Source organism: Pholcus phalangioides, unplaced genomic scaffold, assembly GCF_987345545.1.
Source record: "Pholcus phalangioides strain wild (caught in Gottingen) unplaced genomic scaffold, Ppha-v1.0 ptg000022l_1, whole genome shotgun sequence".
Lineage (NCBI taxonomy): Eukaryota > Metazoa > Arthropoda > Arachnida > Araneae > Pholcidae > Pholcus > Pholcus phalangioides.
Genome location: NW_028301615.1, coordinates 32093767 through 32121727, shown reverse-complemented (window position 1 = coordinate 32121727; position 27961 = coordinate 32093767). Strand labels below are relative to the sequence as shown.

The 27961-nt window shown below is 37.2% G+C and overlaps 2 protein-coding genes across 5 annotated transcripts in view; one reads left to right on the top strand and one right to left on the bottom strand.

Moving 5' to 3' along the window:
* Cad96Cb (protocadherin Fat 4-like Cad96Ca) overlaps positions 1 to 5087 on the top strand; it is a 113027-nt gene extending 107940 nt beyond the window's left edge. Inside the window, exon 17 of the mRNA XM_089249600.1 lies at positions 933 to 5087. Within this exon, the coding sequence (XP_089105726.1) occupies positions 933 to 1022 (90 nt within the window). The 3' untranslated portion in view covers positions 1023 to 5087. The remainder of the gene's footprint in view (positions 1 to 932) is intronic.
* A 2766-nt stretch (positions 5088 to 7853) lies between these two features.
* The window catches only part of LOC149070206 (fatty acid CoA ligase Acsl3-like), a 78007-nt gene continuing 57899 nt past the window's right edge, over positions 7854 to 27961 (bottom strand). For all 4 annotated transcript variants that reach the window (XM_089250192.1, XM_089250195.1, XM_089250194.1 and 1 more), the window contains exons 2-18: positions 23675 to 23778; positions 22078 to 22230; positions 19784 to 19987; positions 19371 to 19548; positions 16606 to 16712; positions 16343 to 16484; positions 15704 to 15781; positions 15054 to 15123; positions 14867 to 14931; positions 14605 to 14669; positions 14131 to 14202; positions 13903 to 14042; positions 13028 to 13200; positions 12746 to 12820; positions 12442 to 12630; positions 12074 to 12349; positions 7854 to 9543 (exon numbers count right to left, since the gene is read on the bottom strand). In XM_089250192.1, the coding sequence (XP_089106318.1) occupies positions 9362 to 9543; positions 12074 to 12349; positions 12442 to 12630; positions 12746 to 12820; positions 13028 to 13200; positions 13903 to 14042; positions 14131 to 14202; positions 14605 to 14669; positions 14867 to 14931; positions 15054 to 15123; positions 15704 to 15781; positions 16343 to 16484; positions 16606 to 16712; positions 19371 to 19548; positions 19784 to 19987; positions 22078 to 22230; positions 23675 to 23778 (2273 nt within the window). In that variant the 3' untranslated portion in view covers positions 7854 to 9361. The remainder of the gene's footprint in view (positions 9544 to 12073; positions 12350 to 12441; positions 12631 to 12745; positions 12821 to 13027; positions 13201 to 13902; positions 14043 to 14130; positions 14203 to 14604; positions 14670 to 14866; positions 14932 to 15053; positions 15124 to 15703; positions 15782 to 16342; positions 16485 to 16605; positions 16713 to 19370; positions 19549 to 19783; positions 19988 to 22077; positions 22231 to 23674; positions 23779 to 27961) is intronic.

Sequence of the window (27961 nt, the reverse complement as noted above, 5' to 3'; positions counted from 1 at the left end):
AAATATTCTTTTTCAACCTCAGAGAGATCAGCATCGACTTCGACGATAACACACACATAATCCTTGAAGTCAGGGCTGAACTCCTTGAGGTTAAAAAAAGAATATTCATCGAGAAAAAGCAACTTGCACTTGTACGCACGAGATGTAGAAGGGCTGAATATCGTATTTTACTGAGAAGTTGAATTTTCTGGAGATGTTATGCCGAAACGAATATTTGGAAAGAAAAGTGATTTGTCTCCTACGGGAATCGAAGCCGGGGCAAGCAGGAGACAAATCACTTTTCTTTCCAACTATTCGTTTCGGCATAACATCCAGAGAATTCAATTTCTCATTATATTTCGTGAAGAAAAAAATACCATCTCTTAATACCATAGTTTAGTATTTTCCAGACCGTAGCACACTATCTGTTGCAAAAAATTTTAATTACTTTTAAAATTCTGACTGACTGAAACTTTGCTGTTTTCCCAAGCACATAGCAACAAACGGTTCATTTCTATCGCTTCCCATTGCTGTCTCATTCATTTTTTTTCAAATGAGTCGGTCATTTTTGGGACCAGGAGCAGGAGTTATCGGGGTGATCACTTAACCCCCAGCGAAATGTGATAATTCATGAAATTCTCAGAACTTCTACTTGATAATATCGCAACAATAAATTAAACAGCAAATTCAAGAGAACTTCGCTAAAAAACAAGTAGAGCCGGGACATTTTTCAAAAAAGTCGGGATGGAGAAAAAGAAAACCGAAAACAGGAGTGTCACGAAAAATACGGGGCATGCGGATAATACGAATTTGCTTAGCGATTTGTAAAATCACCGCTCCCAACAGCGAGCTTTAGATCCGCCCCTGTTTGGGACGCCCTGTACATAGTACCAAGAAATTGTTACATTTTTAACTTCTCTCAAAACATTTCTTTTTTCTTTCCTCCATTATAGACCGAGCTAGATCCAGACGTCAGCGTCACACCTCTTGGAAAATCGTCTTTCGAAAACCACTCACCACCGGGACTGACCGTGTACTTCTAAATGACTCTCACGTCGTCTCTGCAAGTGTGTGTCCATTCCTGTACTTAGTATGTGTGCGTGCGTTTGTGTGGTCCACGGTCTCGTCCCTCTACAAAGTATTTCATATCTGTGATATTACGGACCAATGATGCCAAAGGTCGCGCTTATTCGGAACTTGATAAATAAATACATAAAATACACATACAGTGTTTTCTATTTTTGTGAACATTCGTAAAAGAGAAAGTTTTCTACTTAATTCAACGAGACATTTTGATAACGTTTGTATGTAAGTGTATGCGTGTAATGTTGTTTTTTTTATTCCAGTACACGGGTATTTGGAATCAAATTCTTGTAGATAATATTGTTTATTCCTTCACTGATAACTATTAATTAGTGAATGATTATTCTTGGCTTTTTGTTTTGTTGTTTTGAAATCGTGCTATTTGGAGATGTACATGTATTTTAACCTGCGGCTATTTATCCAGGAATTACTTAATGGCTTCTCGTGGCGTGGATTCGTTGTGATTTCATTGTATGAAGGGAGGTAAGGAGTCGCTCATTGTAGATATTTGCATAATCATCTGGTATCAACATACCTATATAATAAATACCACTAATATCAGACCTATCCCACGGCAGGAATCTCGTCCAGTCTATGCGAAGATATAGTCAAAAAAAGATGAAAATGATTTTATTGCTCTCGTGCTATTTTAGTGCTCGTAAAACACATTAGTTAAAGATACGCTTGAGATGTGCAGGATGTACATTAATAAAGCGCACCTATTCAAAGCTGTCTGCAGCCATAAATACTCATTAAAAAGTTATGAACTTTGAAAATTCCTTCATGAAGGTGTGGAAAAATTTTAGAGCACAAAAATAGAGTCAGTTCGGATATTTATTGCTAGCGGGTGTTTTCCTTCGAATTGCTTACTCTACACATACTAATTTTTTGTAAGCGTGGGGACCAAATTGCTTTAGATTCATGGCAGGGTATTTAACACTTTAATTGGCAAGCATTAAAATAGCCATCGGAGAAAATTTTTGGGGGGTTATTTTTTTTTTTAGCAAATGGAGTTATACCCTGAGTGCTATTGCATGACCTTAAAAAAAATTATTGTCAATAGTTAAAAAATATTGGATGTTGTATGTCAGGGAACGTACTGTATTTATATGATTTACTGGTATAAAAATGCCATTTATTGTTTGGCAACTTACTTTCCTGTCATTGATGAAAAATGCACAGCAATATGTCTGCTCTATACAGAGTATTTCCCTCCAAAATGCAAGATTCTTGTAACCGTTCTTGCGAAAAAATAGTAGACGCATGTGTGCCTTTTAGCCGTTCTGCTGGTAATTATAGAATCTTCATGTTGCGTGTGAGAGCAAAATTTCCAAATAAAGAGCTAAACATCTCCAGCAGAACCATTTCTGTGTTCTTGTTTCTTCACTAAAGGGTATGAATTTTGAGTTCACAAGAATGTGCTTTGCTGGTGAACTCCTTTATGTGATTCCGCACCAAAGAAGCTAAACAGAGATTTTTGGTCTCCAAAACAGCTTCGAAAATTCTCCTCAGTCTTTCATGAGGACGTTCCTAAAGTTATATAACTTTCTGATGAGTATAGTTAAGGTTGTCGAGACCCTATTTTCCCAAACTTTTTTTGTTCCATCGCCCCCTTCAGGAATTTTTTTCTCTTATCGCCCCTTCTTTAGGAATTTCTTTTTTCTCTTATCGTCCCCAATTCAAGCGAACCCATAGGATCCTATGTTATACCTGCAGCTCTATCGCCCCACTGAAACTTTCCATCGCCCACCGGGGGCGATATAGCCCACTTTGGTAAACACTGCTTTAGACCAAGGGTGCTAAGCAGTGTTCCCGCAGTATATGACGGGATAATTTTAAATATGACTCTAATTATCATCTTATATATTTGTCAAATATGTAAGCTTTGTTTCTGGCCAATTAAATTTTGACTTGCAATACCCATCATTTTCCGCGATTGGAAATTTTTCAGACATTTTAACGATAGTTGAAAACTTTATTTGCATTTTTGACAATTTTTTTTTTGGCTGTAATTGTGAACTTTACTGGCCTTTGGCAATTTTTTTTGGCTGTAAATGGCATCTTTACTTGCCATTGACAATTTTTTGGCTGTAACTGGCAAACTTTACTTGCCATTAACAACTTTTTTTTATTTTTCTCAAGAAGATATAGTCAGCCTATGTCAGTGCTAACCAGAGAAATCGACTCAAGTCATCGAAAAACCTCGAAAATGTTCTGTACTCAACGTGTACATCTCTAGCCTTATATTCCTTTTGACTTAATCTTATAGCAAGGCCGTAACTAGGATTTTTGCCGCCCGGGGCAAACATTATTTTGCCACCCCACAACTTTAAAATTCAATAATTTTGTAATGGTGTTCTTTGTTCCCACCTAAAACTTCCGCTCCCTAAATTTTGCCGCCCGGGGCAGTCGCCCCTCCCCTTGCCCCCTCTAGTTATGGCTCTGCTTATAGTCTTATCTGTCATTGAATGAAATGAAGGAGTGCTGTGTGGGATTCCCCCAATTATATAGAAAGTTTGGTTCTGAAGGGATAAAAGGGAAAATTCCGTAAACAATATCAAGAGACCGGGTTGTACAATAACACTTTTTTCAATAATGTTAAACACGATGAGCCATCTCAAAAAAAGACCTCATCAAGCTTAGGTTTTCATGGCGTGTGTTTAATGAAATACATGAAACTTCTTGGCTTATTAGCCATGGGCCGGGAAATTCACTTCTTGACCCACATCTGGCGTCAGGCATCTTCAAAGGTCTGATAACACTTATAAAAAAATTTATAGGTCTATGTGATTTCAAAGAAAAAGTGCCTTTACCGCCTGTCACAGAAGCCTACGCGTTGTTAAACCTGTGAGGATGCCTGTCGCAAATATGGGCAAACGTCAGAAAGTGAATTACTTAGACCATAGGCTAACAGCCCGGAAGCTGCATTTATTTCATCAATAAATAATTTCATTTGGTAATAAAATCATTTTCTATCAATTTTTGATTCGCCCCTCGTACATTCCCAAAATACCTAATAGTATTTACAGTACCTTTAAACCATATACAGTCGATGCCGTTTGTCATTATCACAGATAATGTAATCATTCGGGTAGTATTATCACTTTTACAAAGAACGAAACGGACCGATATCTTAGCATGGGAAAAAATTCATTTTTATTATAGGGACTTCGAATAATGTTATCTTTATAATCCACGAAAGTATTTTTTGCTCATTCTAAAGCTAAGGTTGATCTAAAGTTGTTTTTTTTTTCTCCCGTAAGGTTATCGTTATCAGGCTGGAAGGCGTTCTCTTCCATCCTCCCGGTAATTATATGGGAAAGGAAAACAGACCTGTACCGTTTTACCAATACCGGTTTATCATACGTACAGACGGGATGTATGTTTACCGTACTTGTAAACGGAACTTTTTCGGATATAGTTATCATTCGGTTATCGTTACCGGGAAACCCCCACCGGAGTCCCGATGAGATCGCGTTAAGCTTGACGTGGACTGTATATAACAAATCTCTAGAAATTAAATTTTTATCAGATATTTTTTGTTGAAAAAATGTTCTTAAATTTGAAAATTTTTTCCTACGAATAAATTACATTTCAAAAATTTAATATTAAAGAGAATCAAAAAGTTTGCAAACTCGTTATATATTGGGTTTTGCTTTTGAACATTGAAACATGTGCATATATTTTCAAGTACAATTCAATACATGATTTTACGTTCCTTATAAATCGTGGATATAATGTGTATCTTGTTAACTATATTAAAGGGTTCCTTGCGTTGTCATTAAGCAGATTAACTAATCACATTTGCTTCTTCGTGTTGATGATTTATTGTTTCTTGAAATATTGAGAATGTAAATAGCTTACTCTAATTTGTACTATATTTTATATTATACACACACACAATACTGGTTTTTTTTTTCCTTTAACCCCCTCTCGTTGAAATGTGAAAAATATTTCATTTGTCTATCTTATACTGTGAGTTTTGTATGAAACTGACGTAAGTTATTAAAAAGATGATAATTACAGACTCGATTTTCTTTATTTATACAGTGAAACCTCTATACAACGATATTCTTCTAACTACGAAAAATATCGTTGCAGAGGGATTATCATTATATATCGATTGATTGATTGATGACCGCTCACGCCCAGAGTTTTTGTACAAGACAACTTTCTCTCTTCGTGTCCTAGGACGCCTGGGTCTTGTCGAAGAGGGATCATTATATCGAGAGGAGCTATAGACCAGGGGTGACCACACGTGCCACAATCGGCACGCCATGGAATTGGGAATGCTTCTCAAAAATTAAAAAAAAATTACATTCCATTTCTCAATAGAAGAAATTCTCTCAAACTTTTAAAACAATAATTTTCTTAGTCTCGTAGACTGCCAAACCTATTTAGTATGGTAAATAGGGTTAAAGTAACAATTCATGAAAAAAACTAAGAGAATTGTTAAAACAAATAATTCGATTTTTTTCTGAAAATTTAAAATTAGTGTAAAAATAATTTCATAACTATCGGGACGAATCTCAAAAATAAAATAATTGAAAATAATTAAATAATTAATTAATAAAAGGAAGATATTTGATAATAAAAAATTCATATTTAATGAAAGAAATAAATTCAGAGTAAACAAGTGTTCAATAAATTTTGGGTTATATTTACCCTGTTTAATAACCGAGAATACCACGGCAATACTTGGTGCCTTCCCCATCGTAGAGGTTTTTTAATTGAGAGAAAAATTTCTCGGAAGGTAACTAAATTTATTATTAGTACGGTCTTCCTTGGTCCTATAAGTAATTCATGCATAGTAAAAACATCATTATGCAGTATGTAAAATGAATTACGACTTAATCTAATGCAAACACCAAACATGGCCCCCGCTCTGTCCCTTGTGAGATATAAGCAGGCTACCTTGCGGCTGGGCCATGCTGGAAAACGAAGAAAAAGCCCCGCCTGCCACCAAGACCAGACTCAATCTAATGGCTAGATAGCATTAAAGAACTTTATTTTTTGTATGTTAATCGGAGTCACACACGAGATCATTTCAGATTAACACACTAATTGGCAACGAAAAAAATTAAAATTTGGAATGGCAAATTTTCTTGCCAACCGGTGGCAAATGGATTTAATTCAGAGATAAATTATTTATTCATTGCGAGCATTAAATATATTTCTTAAAGTCATGACACATATTTAATATATTTAAAAATCTATTTTTTTTCTTCAAAAAAATTTGTTTATTAGAAATAAATTTTGATATGGACACTTGGAGTTTGGATTGAATTACACGTTTTCAGATGAGAGCGAAATGCCCTAAAATTTACCATTTCATAACTAAATTAATTTTGGTTGAAACGAATGGATTTTTTTAGCTAACATATAGAGCATAGGATGAGGAGTTATACAAAAAATTTCAAAACCTTTTCAAAAATTATTTTTTAAGGGATCAACTTTTAATATGAAAAACTATGAAAAAAAACTAATAGACTAATAGAAATATCATTTTAAAATACTATTTAACCATCGATTTATTTAAATTTTTTTACAGATGTTTTTGATTGTGCCTGCTATCTTATGCTGTCATAAAGTTCTACATATCTTAAATACTTAATTTTTTGTAAAATTTAAAAAAAAAATGCTTTGAAAACAGCTTGTGTGCGTGATAAAATACCATGACATCAATACAATTGAATAAAAAATTGATTCGAAATATATATAAAGGAAACTGTTCAGTTCATGTGAAATGAAAAACAAAAGGTTGAGATTTCATTGACTCAATCCTATTTAAATATTAAATTTTATAATTAAAGTTTTAAATTTCAAAAAATTTTTAATTAGAAATTTAATTTTAAATAAGATCGACTCAATGAAATTTCAAATTTTTGCTTCATTTCATGAACTGAGCAGTTTCCTGTATATTTTGAATCAATATTTATACAATTGCATTTATGTCATAGTATTTTATCATGCGCATAAGCTGTTTTTAAAGCATTTTCTTCGAAATTTTACAAAAAATTAAATATCCAAGATATGTAGAACTTTATACCAGCATAGGATAGCACATACAATAAGAGCATTGGTAAAAAAATTGAAATGAAGGCAAATAGTATTTTTAATGGATTATTTCTATCGGAGCATAGTTCATCATAATTAAAAGGTATGAGACTCAACCCATACAGCCTTTAAGATGTTTGACATTTCTTTGTGTAATAAATCGTTATCTCCGAGTAACAGCTCAAGTATTAGCAATCGGACGACAAGAATGAAAATGAGTGTTGCAATCAGTCTTTTAAATTAGAAGGCATACCTATAGATGAAGAGAGATTCCATAATTCCCCTCGCACATTTTACTGGCTAACCGTTGATCCTAGAGACATACTTCCAATTAACAGGGCATCCGTATGAAAAGTTCATTTTTACATTTTAATAACTACACAATACTTTGCAATAAGAATGACGTATCTGAGATCTATACGTGTTATTTTGATACTTTTTCTAATTGAAAGTAAGCCTCTAGGAACAACGGTTAGCCAGAAATATGGGCAATGGGCAATTATGAAATCACCAGCTATGTATAATGTTCAAATATGCTTCAGAAATTTTGTGGATTAGCAATATCGACAACGAAACTGATGGGAAATGAATTGTGTGGAGATAGATAATCATGTTTCTGTAATAAATTTAAAAGAAAAATTCATTATGTGTGCACACTCATAAAATTTATCATAAAAAACGAGTTTGTGGCTTTAGAAAATCTTATAATAGGCCAAATAAGTTATTTCCCCATGTGAATTATGTACAAATGTATTTTATTTATCTTTCGTACAAAAACTCGAATTTCAAAAACTTCAATATATAACATCTACGAACATGGAGGATATGAAAATATTCAGTGGTAAATGTGTTTAAAAAAATTTATATATCTATATTGAAATATGATCGATAACATCAAAAAATTTTATCTTTGGTGAAATTATAAAATTTCAAAAGTGACCAATATGGAAAAAAATCGTAAATTAATCTTAAATATCCGTATAAATCGGACGAAACTCGTAATTTCATAAATAAAACATTTTCAAACACGACATCGTCACTGTCCATACTTTTTCCAACTGCTGTATATACATCTTATCCATTAAGACGGATACTTGTGTCCATCCTCCTATCGATCACAGGCTCAGTTAAGGCTTACGGCTGGCACGGCCGCCGAGCCCAGGCCGTGGTACTAATGGCTACACAGATTTATAGATCATTCTTAAAAAACAAATTATCTTATCGCGATTGGAATGACATATATTAGAGCGCAAGGGTTCTTAACCTTTTTCAGCCGTGACTCAAAATCAATAAAAAGGATCAGCTTCGCGACCCATGGAACTGTTTGTTTTTCGAAATTAGTGAAAATTTATAACAAGACTGTAAGGGAACTTGTACGACCCATCTCTGCGAATCACGTTAGGGCCGTGACCTATAAGCTCAGGAATCCCTGGCTGTAAGTGGATTTTCACGACCCATCTCGGAATTCCTGCGAATAGAATTTGTGTAGTGACCCATAGCTCAAGAATCCTTAGCTGTGAATGGATTCATACGACCCCTTCTCGGAAGACCCCCACGAATCAAGTGTGGGTCGTAGCACAAGAGCCCCTGGTTGTAAGTGTATTTATACAACCAATCTCGGAAGCCTTTGAGAATTAAACTTGTGTAGTGACCCATAGATTAAGAATCCCTGGTTGTAAATGGATTTGCACGACCCTTCTCGGAAGACCTTGCGACCCAAACTTGGGTCACGACCCATAGGTTAAGAACCCTGTATTAGAGACTGATACAATTAATAAATATCGATATTAATAAACAGGTACATATAAAAATGTTAAATTCCTCAGATAAGAACACATTTACATGTCTAAATTACATGATATTCAGTTCATCTCTCCATGTAATCAGATCATACAAAACGCTCCAAATTGTCCAGAGCTTTTGAAACATCAACGTTCTAGAGTCTTTAAGGAACTTAATCTCAACATGACACTCGTATCACTTTACATGTCTCTCGCTTTCTTATCCTTTGATCACATTATGGTCCATATCACTAAGTTTATCACTTATTTACATGTAAATGCGTATAGGACGGAAAACAGTCCAGGTTATGGTTTTCACATTTCCCATGTTTTCAAAAGGAAACCTGGATAATAAAAAAAAGACCCAGAAAATTCCATTCTTGAAAATTGTCGATGGGTTGTGGGCTTCCGAGAGAAAAACAATTTCAATGAAGTATCTATCCAATCACAGCCATGTATCATCATGTCGTCTTAGATGTATTCAGTTCAGAGATGTTGTACATTTCGTCGATGGCTTTCTTGTAGAACTGTTGGATCACGTTCCTGCGGATCTTGAAAGCGGCTGTCACGAGACCGCTCTCCGGTTGCCATTCTTCGTGGCAAAGTTTCACTTTCGTGGGGATTTCTGTCTTCATTAGTCGACCTGAAGAGGAAAATAAATTATATTATATGCCAGTGCAGGAAATAATTGACATAAGAGTAGGGTTATCGTACAAAATAACTCAGAATTGAGGACACATGCTCATGTCTCCTTAGTAACGTCTGGTTACAACAGATGGTGCCACAACGCTTAAAACCCTAATAGGTTTCCAATCAAAACACAAAACTGCTGTGGATATTTTTTCCGGTCTTCAACAAAGGGTTATAAAATTGTGAAACTTGGAAATTATGACACATGCACGCACTGTTGGCAACGTCACTTGAATATTTTCACAACATATGGTTTCTCGGTTCCAACAAAGGACAGCAATGTTTTCTAAACCGAAACAGAGACGTTTTTACCACTTCCCGTACAAGAAGCTGGCGATAAATTTAAATGATTTGTATTAGGCCGATATTACACTATAAAAGATTGATAAAATCCCTTTTATAAAACTTGAAAAATCTAACCAATAAGATAACTGGTTGCATTTTCTAGAATGTAACCAATAATCTTATTGGTTGGATTTTTCAAGTTTTATAAAAGGGATTTCATCAAACTTTTATAGTGTAATCCCGGCCTTAGAGGTATAAGGTGATGAATGTGGTAGCCTGGGTCGCACGTGAAGAAAGGAAAAGAAATTAAAAAAAAAGAAACGGGTGGGGAGGAACAGTACCAACATCCACTAAAAAACAATTCTGTAGTAGGTGTTGATAGTACAGAGGAATGATTAGATAAGGAAGTATTAGTACAGTGCCTCTTGCTTTTCACCCTCACCTACAAACTTGTTTTGTAGGGTAGGTTTTTACTTGTTCTTTTTCCAACTTTCATGTGTATAATAGAAGAATTAGCTTTGAGAAAGGCATTATATATGTGTGTGTTTAGACGCAATATTACGCCTCGGATCGTAAATAGGTTAATATGTTTAATATGTATACAATATTTTTTGTTCTTTGAGGATAGGGTACTTTTGAATGGATAAGTACAGCCCTGGTTCTTCTCAAACAATCTGAATATGTGTGCGGAAAATAAAGCCAAAATAAACCACACATTGATGAACAGATTTTATTTTCCACCGTGAGTTTTTTTGTTTTTTTTTTGCAGAGGAAAAAAATTCGGAACCCGGAGAACGAGGACAAAAGGGAGAAATTTCAAGAACGTATGAGAACGCTCAAAACATCAAAAATAATGGCTGCGCATCAAATATTTGTGGCGGAGTCTGGAACAGTTCCTCAAGGCAGTCGTTGGTGCGAGTTCATTCTCACCGTTGCCACAACGCTAGTGGTTGACATCAGGTGTCCATTTTGCGTTACTGGATACTGAATTCAAAGGTTCAAACCCAAGACTTTTCAACAGCCGACTGATCGCAGCGTTTTGCTATTCTTCGTCTGTCAGGTGCTGGTTTGTTCTGATTATAGTCGTCGTAAATTTAGAATAATAATAATGTCTCGTTAGAGTCATATGGACATATGGATTGAGAAGAGCTGCTCAACAATTCGATTACTTTTCATTAAGATTTCACCTCCGCATAATATCCAGAAAATATGTGTTTCTTTGATATCTTAGGCTGAGGGGGGGAAAAGCCGCCCATCTCTCTTTCTACCGTCCCGCCAGGGGGGACCATTTGCCTGAAGTCAAGAGAAGCTACTAATGCCTTTACTTCAGCCTTCAGCACCTCACGCCACAGTGAAATAAGGAAGATATGGTCATGTGTCCAGTGGTTTAGATGGTAGCATGCTTGCTTGCCCAGTTTGCAAGTGGTCCTGGGTTCGGGTCCGGTAGAGACCAGATAACTTTTCTTTCCGAGTTGACCTGGACGTATTATCCAGAAAATATCTGTTTCCTTGATAACTTGGGCGGAGAAAAAAAGCCCTCTACCTCTCTCAATCCGATAGACTGTTTCACGAGTTTTCTTGGTTGCCACGGAATAGATGGGGGCGGCTATATTTACGAGACAAGATCCATGTTCAACTGAGCTTCATTTCATCATTTCTATCGTACCACGGTCATTTTCTGCACGATAGGGCTAATTAGACCTCGACCTACAATTTATTGCCGATTCCAAGCGACAGCCTTTTATGTCATACCGAGAGGTTGATGCACTAACCCCTCTATGTGAGACTCTCTGCGATAGCATTCTTTTTCTGTGGTCATGTCGCAGTTTCTGGTCTACCCGTATCAGAAAAGTTTGACAAGGACGAACCGGGTATCGAACTCGCGACACTTCTAAGCATCCTTTGGTACTTTAGGCGAGTATCTTATCGACCCGGGCTACAGTGCCCTGAGCTTCATTGCTTTCTGGCTCGTTTTCATTATCCATTATTGGACACTTCCTAACCACTAGTATTTTGAAAACGTTGAGAATAAAATGAACTCGTACCCGATCAACATTCGATTGACGACGGCCACGAAAACTTTGCCTTTGAGATTGAAAGTAATTGATAATCCAGAAACTATTGTGAAGTTAATTTCGGGACACGCAAGAGTGGATAGTGAATAAATACTTATATGAAATTTTGACATATAAACTCACTCTTTTGGCCGTGGCTGAGAATCTCCTTGGTGTAAGAATCTATAATGGTCTTATCTTGGCAAAGTTCATTCATCGCTAAATCACCTTTTCCCATGTTGGTCGCCAAAGTCTTAAGCTGCTCCAGATTAGGCACAACTAGAGCCACCAAATGATCCTGGAAACTGTTCCCAATGACGCAGATATTATCGACCAGAAGGCAAGTTTTAAGTTCAGCTTCGACTTTTCCTAAGGATACGTATTCTCCATATACAAGCTTGACAAGATCCTTCTTCCTGTCTGTAATAAAATTTAACCATTAATTTAAAATTCACCTACAGAAAGCCAGAGGGGGAAATACAAGTACAGTTCAAAGCGACGAAAAAACTTACCAATTATCTTGAATGTCCCATTCGGGTACATTTCTCCTATGTCTCCCGTGTAAAACCACCTGACGCCATCCTCTTCTTTGAAGTACTCTTTGGTCAGCTCGTCCCTCTTGAAATATCCGAGGGTCACGCAATCTCCTCCAATGACAATTTCACCCCTTGGGTGTGGTTTATCAGTTGCACGGTAACCACCTGATAAATGCACAATACACATATAAATGATCGATACACATTCATGTGTAACGATGAAAATATTTCACAAAAAATAAATTACAGCTTAATTTCTACGAAAAAAATGAAATATTACCTTCGACCCAGTCGGCTAATTTGATGTAGCAGCTACTAAGTGGAGCACCAACACGGCCTGTGCTGTAGTCATTCACTATAAGAAAAAAAACATACCAATGAGCCACCCTCTTTAATATCGGTTTTGAAAATGATACTTTACGGATCTGGCTCATTTCATCACCCAAAAATCTGGATTATGATCAGAGATATATTGAAGGCTATATATTGAATATATCTCTGATAATTTAAGAGGTAATATTGAAATATATATGATTGAAATACAATTATGGAAACTACTTACGAGATTGCACAGTCGCACTGGCAGCCGTTTCGGTCATACCGTAGGCTTGTATTAGTTTGACATCCATACACGTTCGCACGAACTCTTGAGTATCAGGGGAGAGTGGTGCTCCGCCACAGGCGATAATCCGGACTCGACCGCCGACCAAATCCTTTATCTTCTTGAAAACTAGTCTGTGAATATAAGGATTGATAAGTTACTTTTCGATCGTGATTAGATTGGGGCGTTCTGGGATCACCATACCATTTTAAACATTCTTTATTGGATGGTGATCCCAGAGTTTTTCTGAAGAACTAGATTAGAAAGAGAAACTGGAATTATATTCCACCTTCTCATCCTTACAGAATGTGAAGTAGAGACGAATCCTGCAAAACGCCTGGGTAAGAATTCGAGACGAATCTTGCAGAGCGTTTGGTAAGACGAGACTAATTCTGCCGAACGTTTGTAAGAGGTCGAGAAAAATCCTGCAGCACGTTCGTAAAAGGTTGAAGAGAATCCTACAGCACGTTCCTAAAAGGTCGATTGACGGACTGATAATCCAGCAAAACGCGTGGGTAAGAAGTCGAGATGAATCTTGCAGAACGTTTGGTAAAACGACGCGACTTATTCTGAAGAACGTTTAGAATCGAGACAAATCCTACAAAACATTTGTTCGAGGGCTAGAAGAATCCTGCAGAACGTCTGGTTGAGACGACGAGTCATGATCTGTTCGTAAAAGGCAATTCAATTTTTTTTTTCAGTCTTTAGCTATAGACTAAAAACTTTCTCAGGGGGATTGCGTTCTCGTTAAGGACGAAAGAGATGGCCCACCATTTTTACTCCCATCAATTTCGAAGGGGAAGTGTAACCGCCGTATAAATACTCTGTCAACTTACCGAGTTAGTATTGGGGTATCGAATCCTCTGTTCCACCAGAAATGCTTGTATTTAACTGCAAAATTGAAAAATTCTTCAGCAAATGGACCTTTTGACGATGACACTTCTTTAACGCTCTTCCTGATTCTGTCCAACATTAACTGTAAAGCAAAAAAAAAATTATTCATTGTAATCTGCTGTGAAGTTGTATTCAGAGAACTAGATGGCACTGATAACATTTAGACCTACCGGAACGGACGTGAGAATGGTTGGCTTCAGTAACGTCGCGTCTCCTTTGCATCCAGCCATGACAGCTGTCGACTGAAACAAAAATTTATTTTAGTTTTTCCAGAATATCCTTATATAAAGCTTTTTTTCCCTCAGATGACCTGCCAGCTCATTAACCTATTATTTATCATTATCTTTTTTTTTTTTGGAACTCTTGTTTTCATTTTTAATTAAGCAGTAGAATTTTTAGTTTTGATTGTTGTACCCAAATTTTGAACTGACTGCTATAAACGTTATAAACTCAAAATATTCTAAAATTTTTAATAAATAATGATTAATTAAATGATATTAAATTATGAATAATTTAATAAAACTTTTTTCACACAAATCTCCGTTCATATTTCACACTCATGTTATAATTTTTATGTATTTTTCCTTTGAGTGTTTTGGCATATAGTTCTTTAATTTCGACTGTAGTTGTGGAGCGATACATACCTTGTCTGTGAGAGTGTGGGGAGATGAATAGCCAACAGCAATGCCCATCACTGAGAAGAAACATTCTATACAAATAAGAATAGGAAACTTTTAGTATAAATATTAAAATTGAGTTACGTTCATGAAGAATTTTTGGATAATCATGGATAATCTCCCAACCTTTCTTCCATAAATATCCATTTTTTTAAGCCCTTGAAATATGATGATGTAATATGATTAATGTAACATTGTTAACGTGGAAGAGAAGTTAAATAATGCATACCTGCAGAGATTTCATAGGTGTGTGCAAGTGGCAAGTATGCAATGTATACGTTATCACCAGTTTCACTGAAATTTGAAGTAAAAAAACATTAAATATGAACAAGGAAAATTAACAAAAATAAATATGCTACGGATAAATACATAAAAATATTCGCTTATTTACAGATCTTGAAATGTTGGTAACTCACTTCAAGCCTGGTAGAGCATCTTGCAAACCACCAGCAGTTACCACCATGTTTTTGTGCGTAATCATCACACCTGAAAAATATTAAAATTGTCAATAAATCAGTATTCGTATCAGATGCACCATATAATTCATTTACGATCGATTTTAAGTTTCAGTTCTGTGCCTAGATGGCAAAATGTCATAAAAGTCACTTTTTTTCAAAAAATTGAGTTCTACCTTCCGGAGTCTCGTTTGTCAAAATTTTACAAGGTGGCAAAATTTTGTCTTTGAGTTTGTGAGAAAACAATGGGGACAAATTTTAATAAGTCGAAAAGCCACAGAACCGCATCTTGGCAAAATATTGTTTACAAATTTGCCATCACGAAATTTTGAAAGTGACATAACATTTTACCATCTGAGCACAGTTATTCCTGGGAAAAACGCCGTATTGTCGTAATTGCGCAAAATAGCATAAAAAAAAGATACAATACAGGTCAGAAACAATCACGTAACAGTAACAGACCCCCCCCCCCCCCAGTTTGGGCCCGACTCTTACAGAGATTCATACAGATTCTCTATTTTTTTTATTTCTTGGCTTGTTCTTGTACACAAATGACTTTCATAAATTTCGCATTATATTGCTCCGAAAATCCATTAGAAAAATAAATTTACCTTTGGGGATTCCTGTAGAGCCGCTAGTATACATCAGAACTGCCAAGTCGTTCGGTCCAGGTGGTTCTGGTTTAGAAACTACGGATAGAAAAGATATGTGCTCAATGTAAAGGTAGTTTTGTTTTTCTACGCAGGGTATGTCATAAGTTCATAACGCATTTGAAAAATCAATCTGAAGTCAATTTACGTCTGGTCTGCAGTAAAATGTTGTCTTGATCAATAGTTTTTTTTTAAAAAACAATAAAAACAGTTCGAAATTCCATCAACGAAAACGACGCTGTTCAATTTCGTTGATGTTGAACACCTAGAGATATGCACAAATAAACGTAATCAAAACTCGACCGAAGTCAGCAAACGAATGGTTGTAGCTGTTTCGGTCGAATTTCGCTGCTGTTTTTCACGTGTTTTACTGTCGGTTTTTTACACTCAAACTTAAAATTTCAAACTATTTCATTCTTGAAAATAAAAAAAAATTGATCACGACAAACATTTCATTGCAAAACGCACTCTCAAACGCCAATTGATTGATTTTATACGAAAAAAACAGTTCAGTCATGAAATTCTGGCCCACTCTATATTTTGGTTACTTGTGTGTATATCACGTATTCCTTGCATAAAATTTATGTAATCGTTATCTACCTGTGTCGCATGTGAGACCCATTGCTGCAACCTGCGAGAAAGAGATGAGAGTGCACCTCTCCGGGAAGCCCTTGACATCAGCAGGCCTCAGATTCTCCATATAGACAATATGCGTTATCGCTGGGAGTTTATGGATGATTTTCTATATGCAGAAATAAAAATTTTTCAAATGAATTTTTAGGAAAAAAATCTACATAAATTGCCACAATTCTTGAAATTCTAATTTTAAATCTGGAATACATAACGGTATGATAAGTGTTTACCTTGAGTTTAGGTAGAAGCTCCTGTGACGTGAAGATATAAGTGACTTCAGTCTCGTTAATACCGTGAGTGATACCGTCTTCTCCGAGAGTAGCGTACAGAGTCACAACTATTGTGAAAAAAGATAATGCCCAATTAATGTAGATTTTTTTTTTCAATAAAATTCACATCGTACATTCATTATTACAGGAAGAATAAAATTCCATTGGGGAACATGAAGCTTGATATGTTAAGTGGCACATATATCCCATCTACTAATTTGAATTGGCAACTCTTTCCTTATATCTGCAAGCACGAATATGCTAACATACTTCTAAGGCAACGTGCCCGAGTGGCATGGTGGGACATTTCATAGATATTATGCTGAGGTGAACTCGGAAAGCATATGGTTTACTTCAGCATAATATCCAGAAAATATGTTTCCTTGATATATTGGGGTTGAGGAAGAAAAAGTAGTTTATCTCTCTATGCCTTTTAGAGTTTGGGGAGTTGGGTAATTTCTACATCATGGTTTGCTGGAAGGTGCAGCTGTAGACGTAAAAATCCTCGACATTTACATGAAAAATTTCAGGCAAGGTATGAAATATACAATATTTGTACAAGCGCTGCCTGCATTGTGTTTTAAATCTGTAGGTGCTTCAGCTTTATGTAGGAAATTGTCTTTTTTAATCGATCCTGAGGGTGAGCCCGTCCTCATTGTATAAAATATTATGGATATTAGAGCACCCACAGCAACTCCAGCTCTCGTGCCACAGTTGAGAGATGGTCTTTTTTTAGCACGATCTTAATCCTACAATAACAATACCACTGTATCCTAATCAAGGCATCACCCCCGATCTTTTCGGCACCAACACGAATAACGTACACACCATACCAGTGTATCTACTATAAGCCCTTATACCATATGTTCTTCTCGTTAATCCCGTCTTATCCAAGGCATTTGTCATCATCGAAGATCGAGCACCTTCTTACGGTTCGAACTGAATTTAATCGAAACTAAATTTATAATGAACAAAAATTTTACGTATAAGATCTATCTTTGGAACATTGGGACATGCACGGCCCCTGAATTATTTTTCTAGTGCGCTCACCAGGCAAGTGAAGAGGACGTGGGTTCGATTCCCCTCAAGGACAGCTGAATTTTCTTTCCCGGATTTATCTCATCAGCCATCTGTCGGAACCTTCGTAAATTCAACCGTTTCACCCGCATTTAATGCTGATTTTCCCCCCCAACTTTCCCCCGTTTATATTATTTTCTGATTACGTTAAACGATTTTCGTATAGCTATTCAAGGTTTCTGCCGATTCGCGGGAAATCCCGTATATGTATTCATTGACATCATGGCAGTCATGCAGAAATGTTTTCTATTGAAATTAATTCTCCAAACTGAGTTTTTTGTCTGACAAGGAACATTTATTCGAACACCTTTTGTTCAAATGTCCCCAAACTTTGTGTGTCTCAACACTAAGATGTTGCATACTTTAACGCAATGGTTCGCAACCGGTGATCCGCGCGAAGCTTTTGGGGCTCTGTGTGCACTTCCCAGGGCCTCCAGGGCTACTCGAGGAAAATAAAATAAATCAGGGTCATTACCTTTCCGAAGAGCTGAATTATATGTGTAAAAAATATGGGTCAGTCCAACAAATCTGAAAAATTAATCGAACCTCCCAAAACGTCACCCTTGGTCCACGCCAAACCCTGGTCTAGAGTTCAGCGAGCTTCCTGCTTGAGAGAATGGAATTGTGCATGGTCGTCTCAACTTCGTGGGTCTCCGGGCAAAGGGGGTGATCTGGGGTCCTGTACTTAGCGGGAAGTAACAGCCTGCATATTTACATACTAACATTGGAAAATCATAGTACCAGATCTCTGATATCCCCCCCCCCATCATATTTTCACTCAAAAGCTTTATTTCTTTACAGCCCTCTGTGCCCCCGTTCACTCGACATGACTCCCCTTTCATCTAATTCTCACCCGTGGCCACTTAAAACCGCAGGACCGCAATTAGCGCCTTTATCGCAGAAGCCATACAGCCCAGGTTGGAAACCACTGCACTATATCACAACTTTTTGCCTCCTCGCATGCTTCTCGTGTAAAACTCGAGGAATTTCGCAATATCTCAATCTTGACAAGCCAACAGTTCATTGTATATCGATTACTTGACCGGCTCCAGACTCAAAAGGCTCACGCGTTTCGAAAGATTTAATTGAAACACATGGAGAGATATTACACTCGTCATCCGGTAATATCCGTATATAATGTACGAGCCATAATACTCGGCAATGCCCGGGTTTTCTTCAATTACTGGAAGGATTGAAAAAGTTACAAACCATTATAAAGGAATAAACTGTTGTGACAAACCATTGTAAATTCATGCTTGTCTGAAACACGGTTTGCGAACCGCGGTAACCAAAGTAATCGTTTCGGAAGTGACTGCTGGGACCCAGGAATCATTGTTTTCCGACGGTTTTTCACCCATTTCGGGCATTTGCCCTGCTCTGACAAACTTTTAAAGTAGCCTAAGATTCAATCCCGGTCCTGTTTGGTATATGTGCAAAATTTGGCGACGATTGGTCCAAAATTGGAGATTTTAGGGAACAGACACAAACTCTACATACTTTCACATTATATATATATATATTATATATGTTTTGTGTCTGTTCCCTAAAATCTCCAATTTTGGAGATTATATAATATATATATATATATATATATATATAAGATAATTTCAACAATAAAGTAAGATGGATATGCTTTTCACACTTCTTACCTGGAATGTTGAGTCGGAAACAAGCTTGGCACGTCAGCATCCATTCCATCCTTGTTTCAGCAAAAATCACGATTTGCGTCTTGGGTTGGAGCCCCAATGCGAGCATTCCCTTCGACAACTGCTCAACTCGTGCTTCGACATCGTTGTAAGAATACCAGTGATAATTGCCAAGTTTTAACTATCGTAAGAGAAAACATTTATGTATATTAGATATGATGAGATGGTGTATTCTTCTAAAGCAGAGGTTCTCAAACTCTTTTTCACCCGCGGCACCCCCTTCTCTAATCAACGCTTATCTGCGGCTCCCTAAAGTGGTTTAACAAAGGTTGACGGCACACAGTTTGAGAGCCTCTGTTCTAAAGAATCACTACGTTCGGAAAGTGTGAAGTTCACTTATGGTAGGGACCATGTACCTTCTTGAATATCTTCCCAGTCTTGTAATACTCTTCGGCTTCTGCGAGGACTTCCCGCACTCCCAGGCATGGCTTGTCACCGTGACGGGTAACGGCCAGTCGAAACATTTGGTCCATCGTTTCGATTCCTTCAAATGCATTTGATACGCTGCGGTTTATCCTCACGTATGGACTGTGAGGGTCGTTTTCACGGATCGTTTTAGCCTTTGAGAATATATAAATGCATACATTAATATGCGACACCAAAACTGAACTTAAAATATTAATGTAAGGTAATGTGTATTTCATGTTTTTTTAAACTTTATTCCTTTAAAAAAATAACACAGTCTATAACGTCTTTCTTCCGTAAGATAACAGAGTATAACATATGTAATTGTAAAAACCTGAATGCGATCAAGAGATGTTAGCGCCATCTATACTGACTTATACAAACTACAATGTCAATCAAGTTTGATATCAAATTTTCCAAAGTTATTCTAAATTTTGTTTCACGTCATAAAAAAATAAAACAAAATTTAAATGTATTTTAAAAAATAAAAATTATAAATAATTTTAAATTTTATTCAAGTTATTTTTAAATGAATTTTTTTCAAAGATAAAAATGTGTTCACAGTGTGTAGATTACGTAACTTAGAACGAATGAAACAATTTTACCTCTTGGTTCGTAGGGGGATTTCGAAATAAGATCCAGTATTTCTCCAATCGGGCCTGAAGGACATTTGCTTCTCTCATGGCGTCACGTTTGTGGGGGTTCGATACCCAGACCAGGTAGGCGGGAATGAGGGTTAGTTAATGAAGATAATAATACAGTATAGACGAGGAATTACCCAATTCTGACTTGGATAGCTTCTCGATTGACACCAAGTCCCAGAGCAAATGAAAATGTGTGCTACTAAACGCCAAGAGCTAGGGCTATAAGAAAGATTTTTAGAAAGTCGGGGGCGGATGTGTAAGGGGCACCTCACCAAGCAAAATGCGATAATTCATGAAATTTTCGGAACTTCTATATGATAATATATATATTGCAACAACAAATTCAAAAAAACTTTAACTAAAAAACGGGTAAAACCGGGACATTTCTAAAAAAAGGTCGAGATGGAGAAAAAAAAGCGGGATTGTCACCCTATTCTGAGACTAATTTTTTTAGCGATTTATAAAATCACCCATCCCAAAAACGAGCTCTAGATCCGCCCCTGTAGAAACTATGATAGCTGTGGAGGGCATGGATCTTATATCCATCACAGAATCTTCGGCAAATGATGGGAATGAGCACTCCTTATACACATCGCTGGATACGATAATTTCTTCGGAAATAGATCTGGCAGAAAAGGGGGGTGAAGTTCCTTTTAACGTGAAATGAGTTTGCAGGATAAAGAGTGTAACGTACAGGATAATGATATTGAAACTAACTGAGTTGCGTTTGAGAACAAAAAGCTAATTGCAAGGGTTTTTTATAATACACCGAATATAGGAAACCAAACTACATTGCCTAACTTCATGATGAAATTTCTTACATGTTTAAGCATACATGTTTAAGGGTACATGTTATGTGTAAGCTTACATGTTTAAGGGTTGTTGCATGTAAAAACACTACGCTCTCTAAAGTGAACGTAACTTCGATTCCAACAAAACAAGTCCTGTTTTGCAATCCCGACAGACAGGAGCTTCATTAAAAAAATAAACAAAAATCAATATTTTATCCCTAAATTACGTTTTGAACGTAATCTGATACGTTACACTAATTAACGGGATAGAAAAATTAAATAAATAAATCTAATTGAAACAGCCTCCAGACGCCGACCGACCTTGCCAAACCAGTTCTTGCAGCCACAATTAGTATCCGATAAACAAACGGCAAGTATAAATAAATCCATGAGGGCACTGTTGTTCAAGGGTACGAGAAATCCGGACATTAGCAGATGCAAGCATATAATTAATGCAAACATGAAACGTAAATGCTCTTCGGTGCGTTTTTTTTTTTTTACACGAGTGAATGTCACGAGACATGATGGCGAAAACATTGGCTATTGAAACTGGTTCTGGCATTGAGCAATCTCAAAAAATGACCTGGAGGGGAACTTGAAGAATGATCAGAGATCGGACAACAGCGAAAATCTCTCTCTCACCTTGACCTTCATCTCTCTCTCACGACGAACACGATCTAATTATAAATTATAGCTTAATTATGAGGTGTTGGAAGTTGCTAGAGATACGATGGATAAGTTCGTTGACTTTCAAAGTGTCTTCAAGATGCTCATAAATAGAAAAGTTTTTTGTTTCAAAGGTTTACTTACCCATATTGTGCGATTGGCTTTCCATGTTCGCCAAGGTTGCTGCAGGATGAAATATATCGGTAGGGTTATAACGTCATATATGACCAGAAACACTTTCACGAAGAACAGGCCAAGACGTGCTGGAACGCTCATCACGGCTTTTTCCCGTCGATCCTGAAAGGAAAAAAAACAAAATTCAAAATATGATGCAAATATAAATATCAATTACTAGCCGCAATTGAAAGTGAATTAATAAATCGTGCTCATACCATGCGCACAAGTCTCGCTCTACCCCGCACATGTATGTAAGTCTTGCCCCTTTCCCAAGCATGCGTACGAATCTTGCTCTTTTCTAGACGTGCGTACGAGGCGTGCTCTGCCTCAAACTTGCGTAATGGGAACTTCCCCCCCCCCCCATACTCGTTCGAGAAATCCTCAGTAGCAAAAACTGATCGGTGATCAGGCCGGCCCTGTCGAAATTTCCGGATTAGGTCTGAATACCCTCTTCCGCCACACACGCACCGGAATACCTTTCCTTTCGCTGGTGGGGGCGATAGACGCGAGATGGCGTCCAAACTATCGTTTGGATCTCGTCGGTTTTGTAATTGCAAAAAAAAACAAAAAAACAGTGCATTCTTAATAGAAATCGCAAGAAAAAGAGCGTCAGAAAAATATGGTCCGAAAAGTGCCTACTTTTTTTTTTTCAAACCGAGCAAAACTCCGGTCCCGTCTTATCGCAGTGGGCAATTTAATACCGAGTGAGTTGTGCGAAGTGTGAGTGCCTAACAGTGAGTGCGAATCTAGTGTGATGTCTGTTTTTTCAATGCTTCCATCTTTATTTCAAATCGCGAGTGAAGTTTAGTGATTGAATATTTGTACCGTTGTAGGCTTGTGGCGAGAATCTAAATGAGAATATCGGCTCGCATTCGCGCCTCTAAGTTGCGAACCACAAAAAACCAGCCTCAGCCGACCATTACTGTGGTGCTGGTGGGATGACCAAAGAGTGGCTACATAAAAGAGGGCATTTTTCCCACATATAAACTTGCGTCCAGAATTAAAGGTTGTTCCTAGAGGTTGGCACAATTACTTGTGGAGAGACGAAGCAACTAATTTATAAGAGCAAGTACTGGTCGCACCAGTCATTAAAAAACATGATACTCTGTTGCGAATGGCTACTTCACCTCACGAGAGGCATTTAATATACCTGCATGACCCCCCACATACTAGAGCGGGGGGGGGGGGGGGTTAGGCTACACTCCATACTTTGCCCACACACAAACTCTGGTCATATCGCCATAAGTTCGGCAGAGAAATCTACGTTCTTCCCCAGAATCAAACCCATGGACCTGACGGTACTTTACTGGTGGTAGACAAGAATCTTTTACCCACTGCGCCATTCGGGCCCTTAAGCTAGACTTTTCACAGGCCCTTCTATATGGTAAAACAAGAAATGATGGCATTTGTGTCCCGTCTATGTTCCCATAGAAATACGCCCCCATCACAGGTTGAGAACCACTAATTTTGCATAGTTCGTGGAAGACGGAACCCTATTTGGGATCCATAGTGTTTTTATTCTAATTTAGCATTCACTATTGAGTAATTGCGACAGATTTCGTACCTCTTTAGTTTTCAATACTCCGTTGGCTTCCTTCAGTAATTTCTCTTTGGCGTGATTTTCTAGGCTAGCGCCTATCTTGCCTTGAACGCTGCCTTCGACCTGGCCTATAAAAATATAACAAAAAAAATTAAATTTATTTAACTGGTCAAAGGCCAATTTCAAAATAGATTTAGTGATTTCAATGCAATTCGCGCAATTCTGATGGGATAATACGAACTTCCAGCGGCTCCCGCTGCTGGAAAACGTGTGTATTAAAGATTGACCCGAATCCTTCAAATGTGCGTATATCATTAATGTCAATGGGGAAATTTTTTTGACAAGTGCCCACTTTATGCTGAATGATTAAATAATTGATTTTCACAGAAATACTTGTTTACTTATCAACGGGGAAAACACATTCTTCAAACTCTGATGTGAACATGAAATATATCAGGCATTGTTTATGAAGGTTTCACACACTGTAGAGCGCAGGTTCTTCTTTGTAGAGTGAAAGTAACATGGATGAAACCACTCATAAAAACTAGATCACCTACTTCCTCTGCTGAGAAACATGAAAAATGATTGGTATACATCCATCTCGGCAGGACCAAAGAAAGTTTCTTAATGGTGATTACGTTAACATCCTGTGGAGAGATGTTGCTTAATCTTTTTTCTTAGGTCCTTTTCAAAACTTGAAACTTAACCCAGAATGATCCAATTATGGTACAGTAGACTCATAATCGTACGCAAATGTTCCAAACTCTTGACTCCCCTCAATAATTAGACCGACAGACCAGACACGACCCGGCACTAATTAGACCGGCACCTACTATAAAATCACACCTAAAACTTTTCAATCGAAGTTTAGAGCTTCCCTGTACCAAATCAGCTTCTCGTACGTATGGAACATGAATTGAAGCTGTATTAAATCAATTAACGTGACCTTTTGTTTTATCATTCGGACGTGCGTTTACGCATTCGTGACCAGCGGTTGATAGCAAAAAAAAACTTCTTCCCCACACACACAAACAGAAAATATATTTCCATGCAACGGCTGGCTGAGCACAGTCACAGTAAAGAATCGTCCTCATACGCAACGTAATGACAGTACAATGACTGCAACTGGTCCGTCTTTCTTTCTTGCGGTACGTCATTACCATCCTCCGGAAGCTTCGAGATAGCCAACTGCGATTCGGAAGCCCGTAACCAATTTCTTTCTCCGCCATCATGTTAATCATTATTCGCGTACCCTAAATAATGAAGCAACAACGAAAACGACCCAATGTCGAGACCAGACGCCATCTCGATTCGCGTGCAATTACGAAAAAACACTCCGAAAAATATTTCAATACCGTCTAACTTTTTCCTTAATTCACAAAAGCGGAAAATAATCATGTGAAACTGATCGATAGAAGTTGTTAATTATTTTTATGACATCCAATCGAGTAAATATCTGCATAATAACAACGCAATAACATCCGGGATACCGGTTAATCGTTTTTAATGAGCACGATGGGGATTTTCTGTGTCGGAAACGACGCGTAAATGTTTCACCTTGAGAAACGGAGGAACAAAAACAAGTTGAAATAGCTTTTGTGACGAAAGTAATACGCAATAGATCCATCTGCATCGTTGTTCTTTTTTTTTTCATGTTCTCAAATAATATACGCATTACTTATGCAGGGTGTACAGGTAACGAGGGGAGTATGATAAAACCAGTGGGAGAGGTCTGGTGTTCATTCATTCAGTCATACGATAGTGTATGACTGGAAATAATCAATTTCTAAAGATAAGAAATGTTTTTTTGTTTGATAAATTTTTCCAGATTTATTATTGCTAGCGTCTATTTAAGATTTTCGTATAAAACGAAGGACCGCCCTTATCAGACGCGGGGCCCCCATCAGTGCGAAATTAACATCGGGACCTGAGACGTCGCAACGATTTTGGGGCCACCTTAGCCAGGACTGGAACTAGAGGGATAAACTGCCCAGGAAAGCAAATTTTGAAGAAAAAAAAATGAAATAACGTTACAAAATCAAAATTTTAAAGTAATGGTGGGGCGACAAAATCACGTTTGTCTTCTTCCCCCCCCCCCCCACAAAAATTCGTGTTACGGCTATGCTTTTATATATTCTGTGGGGGAGGGGAAATTTCATATATTATTGCAGAATTTACAGATATTCTGAAATATATCTGTAAATACTTATATATATATATATATATATATATATATATATAGATAGATACAATTAAAAAGGTAGATTAACACCGAAATTAATGAAAATTTCAAAACTGATGAAAATTCGAATTAAGAAAAATTGATAAAAGAAATAATCCTGAAATATTAAAGAAAATAAATATGGCCTAATGAAAGGAATCATCTGAAAAGAATTTGGAATCTATTAATTAAAAACAAGAAAAATGAAATAATTCCAGACGAAAATCTGTAACTAATGAAAGAATTACAGAATTAATGGCAGAAATTATTCTTGAATTGATAATTGATGGAAATTCCAAATTTATGAAAAAAATAATAATTCAGAATTTCCATAGTTGAAGCTCAAACACCATGTTTACTACAGAAAATGGGTTTGATATAAAAAAATATTTTTTTCGCTTCTATCATAGTAAGTGCGAGGCCCTTCAGAACGCGAAGCCCGATGCGACCGCACCTGTCGAACGAACCCAATAAGGGCGGCTCTGATAAAACTAAGTTTGATTGTGTTTTCAATTCTGAACTGCCCAGAAGAGTCATCGTAACGCCGGACTTGCCTTAGCAATGAAATTTTACACTGTAGAAAATTTTTTTTTCAACTACTTAGTCTTTTTTTAGTGATTCGTAACTTTCCTGTATCATTTGAGTTTAATAATTTAGCAAATTTAAATCGTATAATTTCAGTCTATAGATTACAGGAAGAGATTTAGTGGATGTTATGTCTGTATGGACTAAGAAGGAAGGGTCTTACAAGTCGGGTACTGATCCCAGGTGCTCATGCAATCCGGGCAAGTGTGTCAACCATCGCCCCACTCAAGTGAGCGTCGTGGCTTCTAGCGGGTGTCGCCAACCTTTGTCAGGAGCGTCGCGGCGAGCTAATTTTAATGGTGTGCCTATTCGGTAATTGGAAGTGATTGATTGTTTAGACAATGCTGACGAGCCATAGGTAATAGGGTAAGAAAGCCTGAAAATCTGAATCTTCACAAACAACGAAGGGTCAGAGATGTGAGCAAAAAAGTCCGAGTGACAAAAGTTTGATAACCATTGCGTTGCACAATGGGAGATACAGCCTTGCTTCCCTTATGGCATGAATAGTAACGCGATGCGCTGAAGTAAACTTCAGCGAATGTCCCCTCTTCCCAGGTGAAGTTAAGGGAGGCCGCCAACTGTCCTACTCCAGCGCTCCTCTCTACTGTGCATGCCATAAGGAAAGCAAGGTCGTGTCTCTCGTGGTAAAATGGTTTGCACACTAACATGGATTATGAGACGACCGGGTCTAGATTCCCGGCGGAGAACAGTAAGCATTTCTTCCCCTCGGTATAATATATACGAAATCTCTTTCCCATATACATTGTGAGCTGAGAAAAATCACTTTTCTATTGATTTTATATTAGTGCACACTAGCGTAAATTTCCGGAACTGTGTATGCCACCTCGAAAAAGCATAACGAAGGCCACTATTATTAAAAATAAACCACGAAAGTGATTTTCGTAGCGAAGACACCCTTTTTAACAAACAATTTTTAACTACTGCATCCAGGGAAATTTTTGAGCTCGGTTTTAAAAATCCATTTTAAAGTTTTAAACTTCTAGTCGAGACCTTGAATCGTTCAAAAAAAATGTAGATTTGTATCTGGAACACAAATAAAATGAAAAATAAACTGATATCTATATCACATACGCTTGAATCATAGTCCTTGGCTAAAGCCGATCTCTCCGTTAAAAAGTCTCGCCGCAGAGAGCAACAGGCCTACGACGGTATACTATTCAATCATTACACTTCATGCATTGTTAGAAAAATTGATGGCAGCACTATACATAACAAATATCACTAAGAAAAAACTTCACGGAAGGTTCACTACACGCGCGCGCGCACACATTCCAACATGTACCAATTGGTTAGAAGTTCCGCAAAGGAATATGGACGAGATGTATGTCTGATTTAGTAGCAGTCCTTGGCTAAACGTAGCACTCGGAATAACTGGATGCAGTCCTGTTATTAATGCCTAATATGAGATCTGAGTTAGGAAAAGACACACTGGTTTCTCACAAGTTCTTATGAAAATTCTTTTTACGAAGTTTTTCTCTCGATCA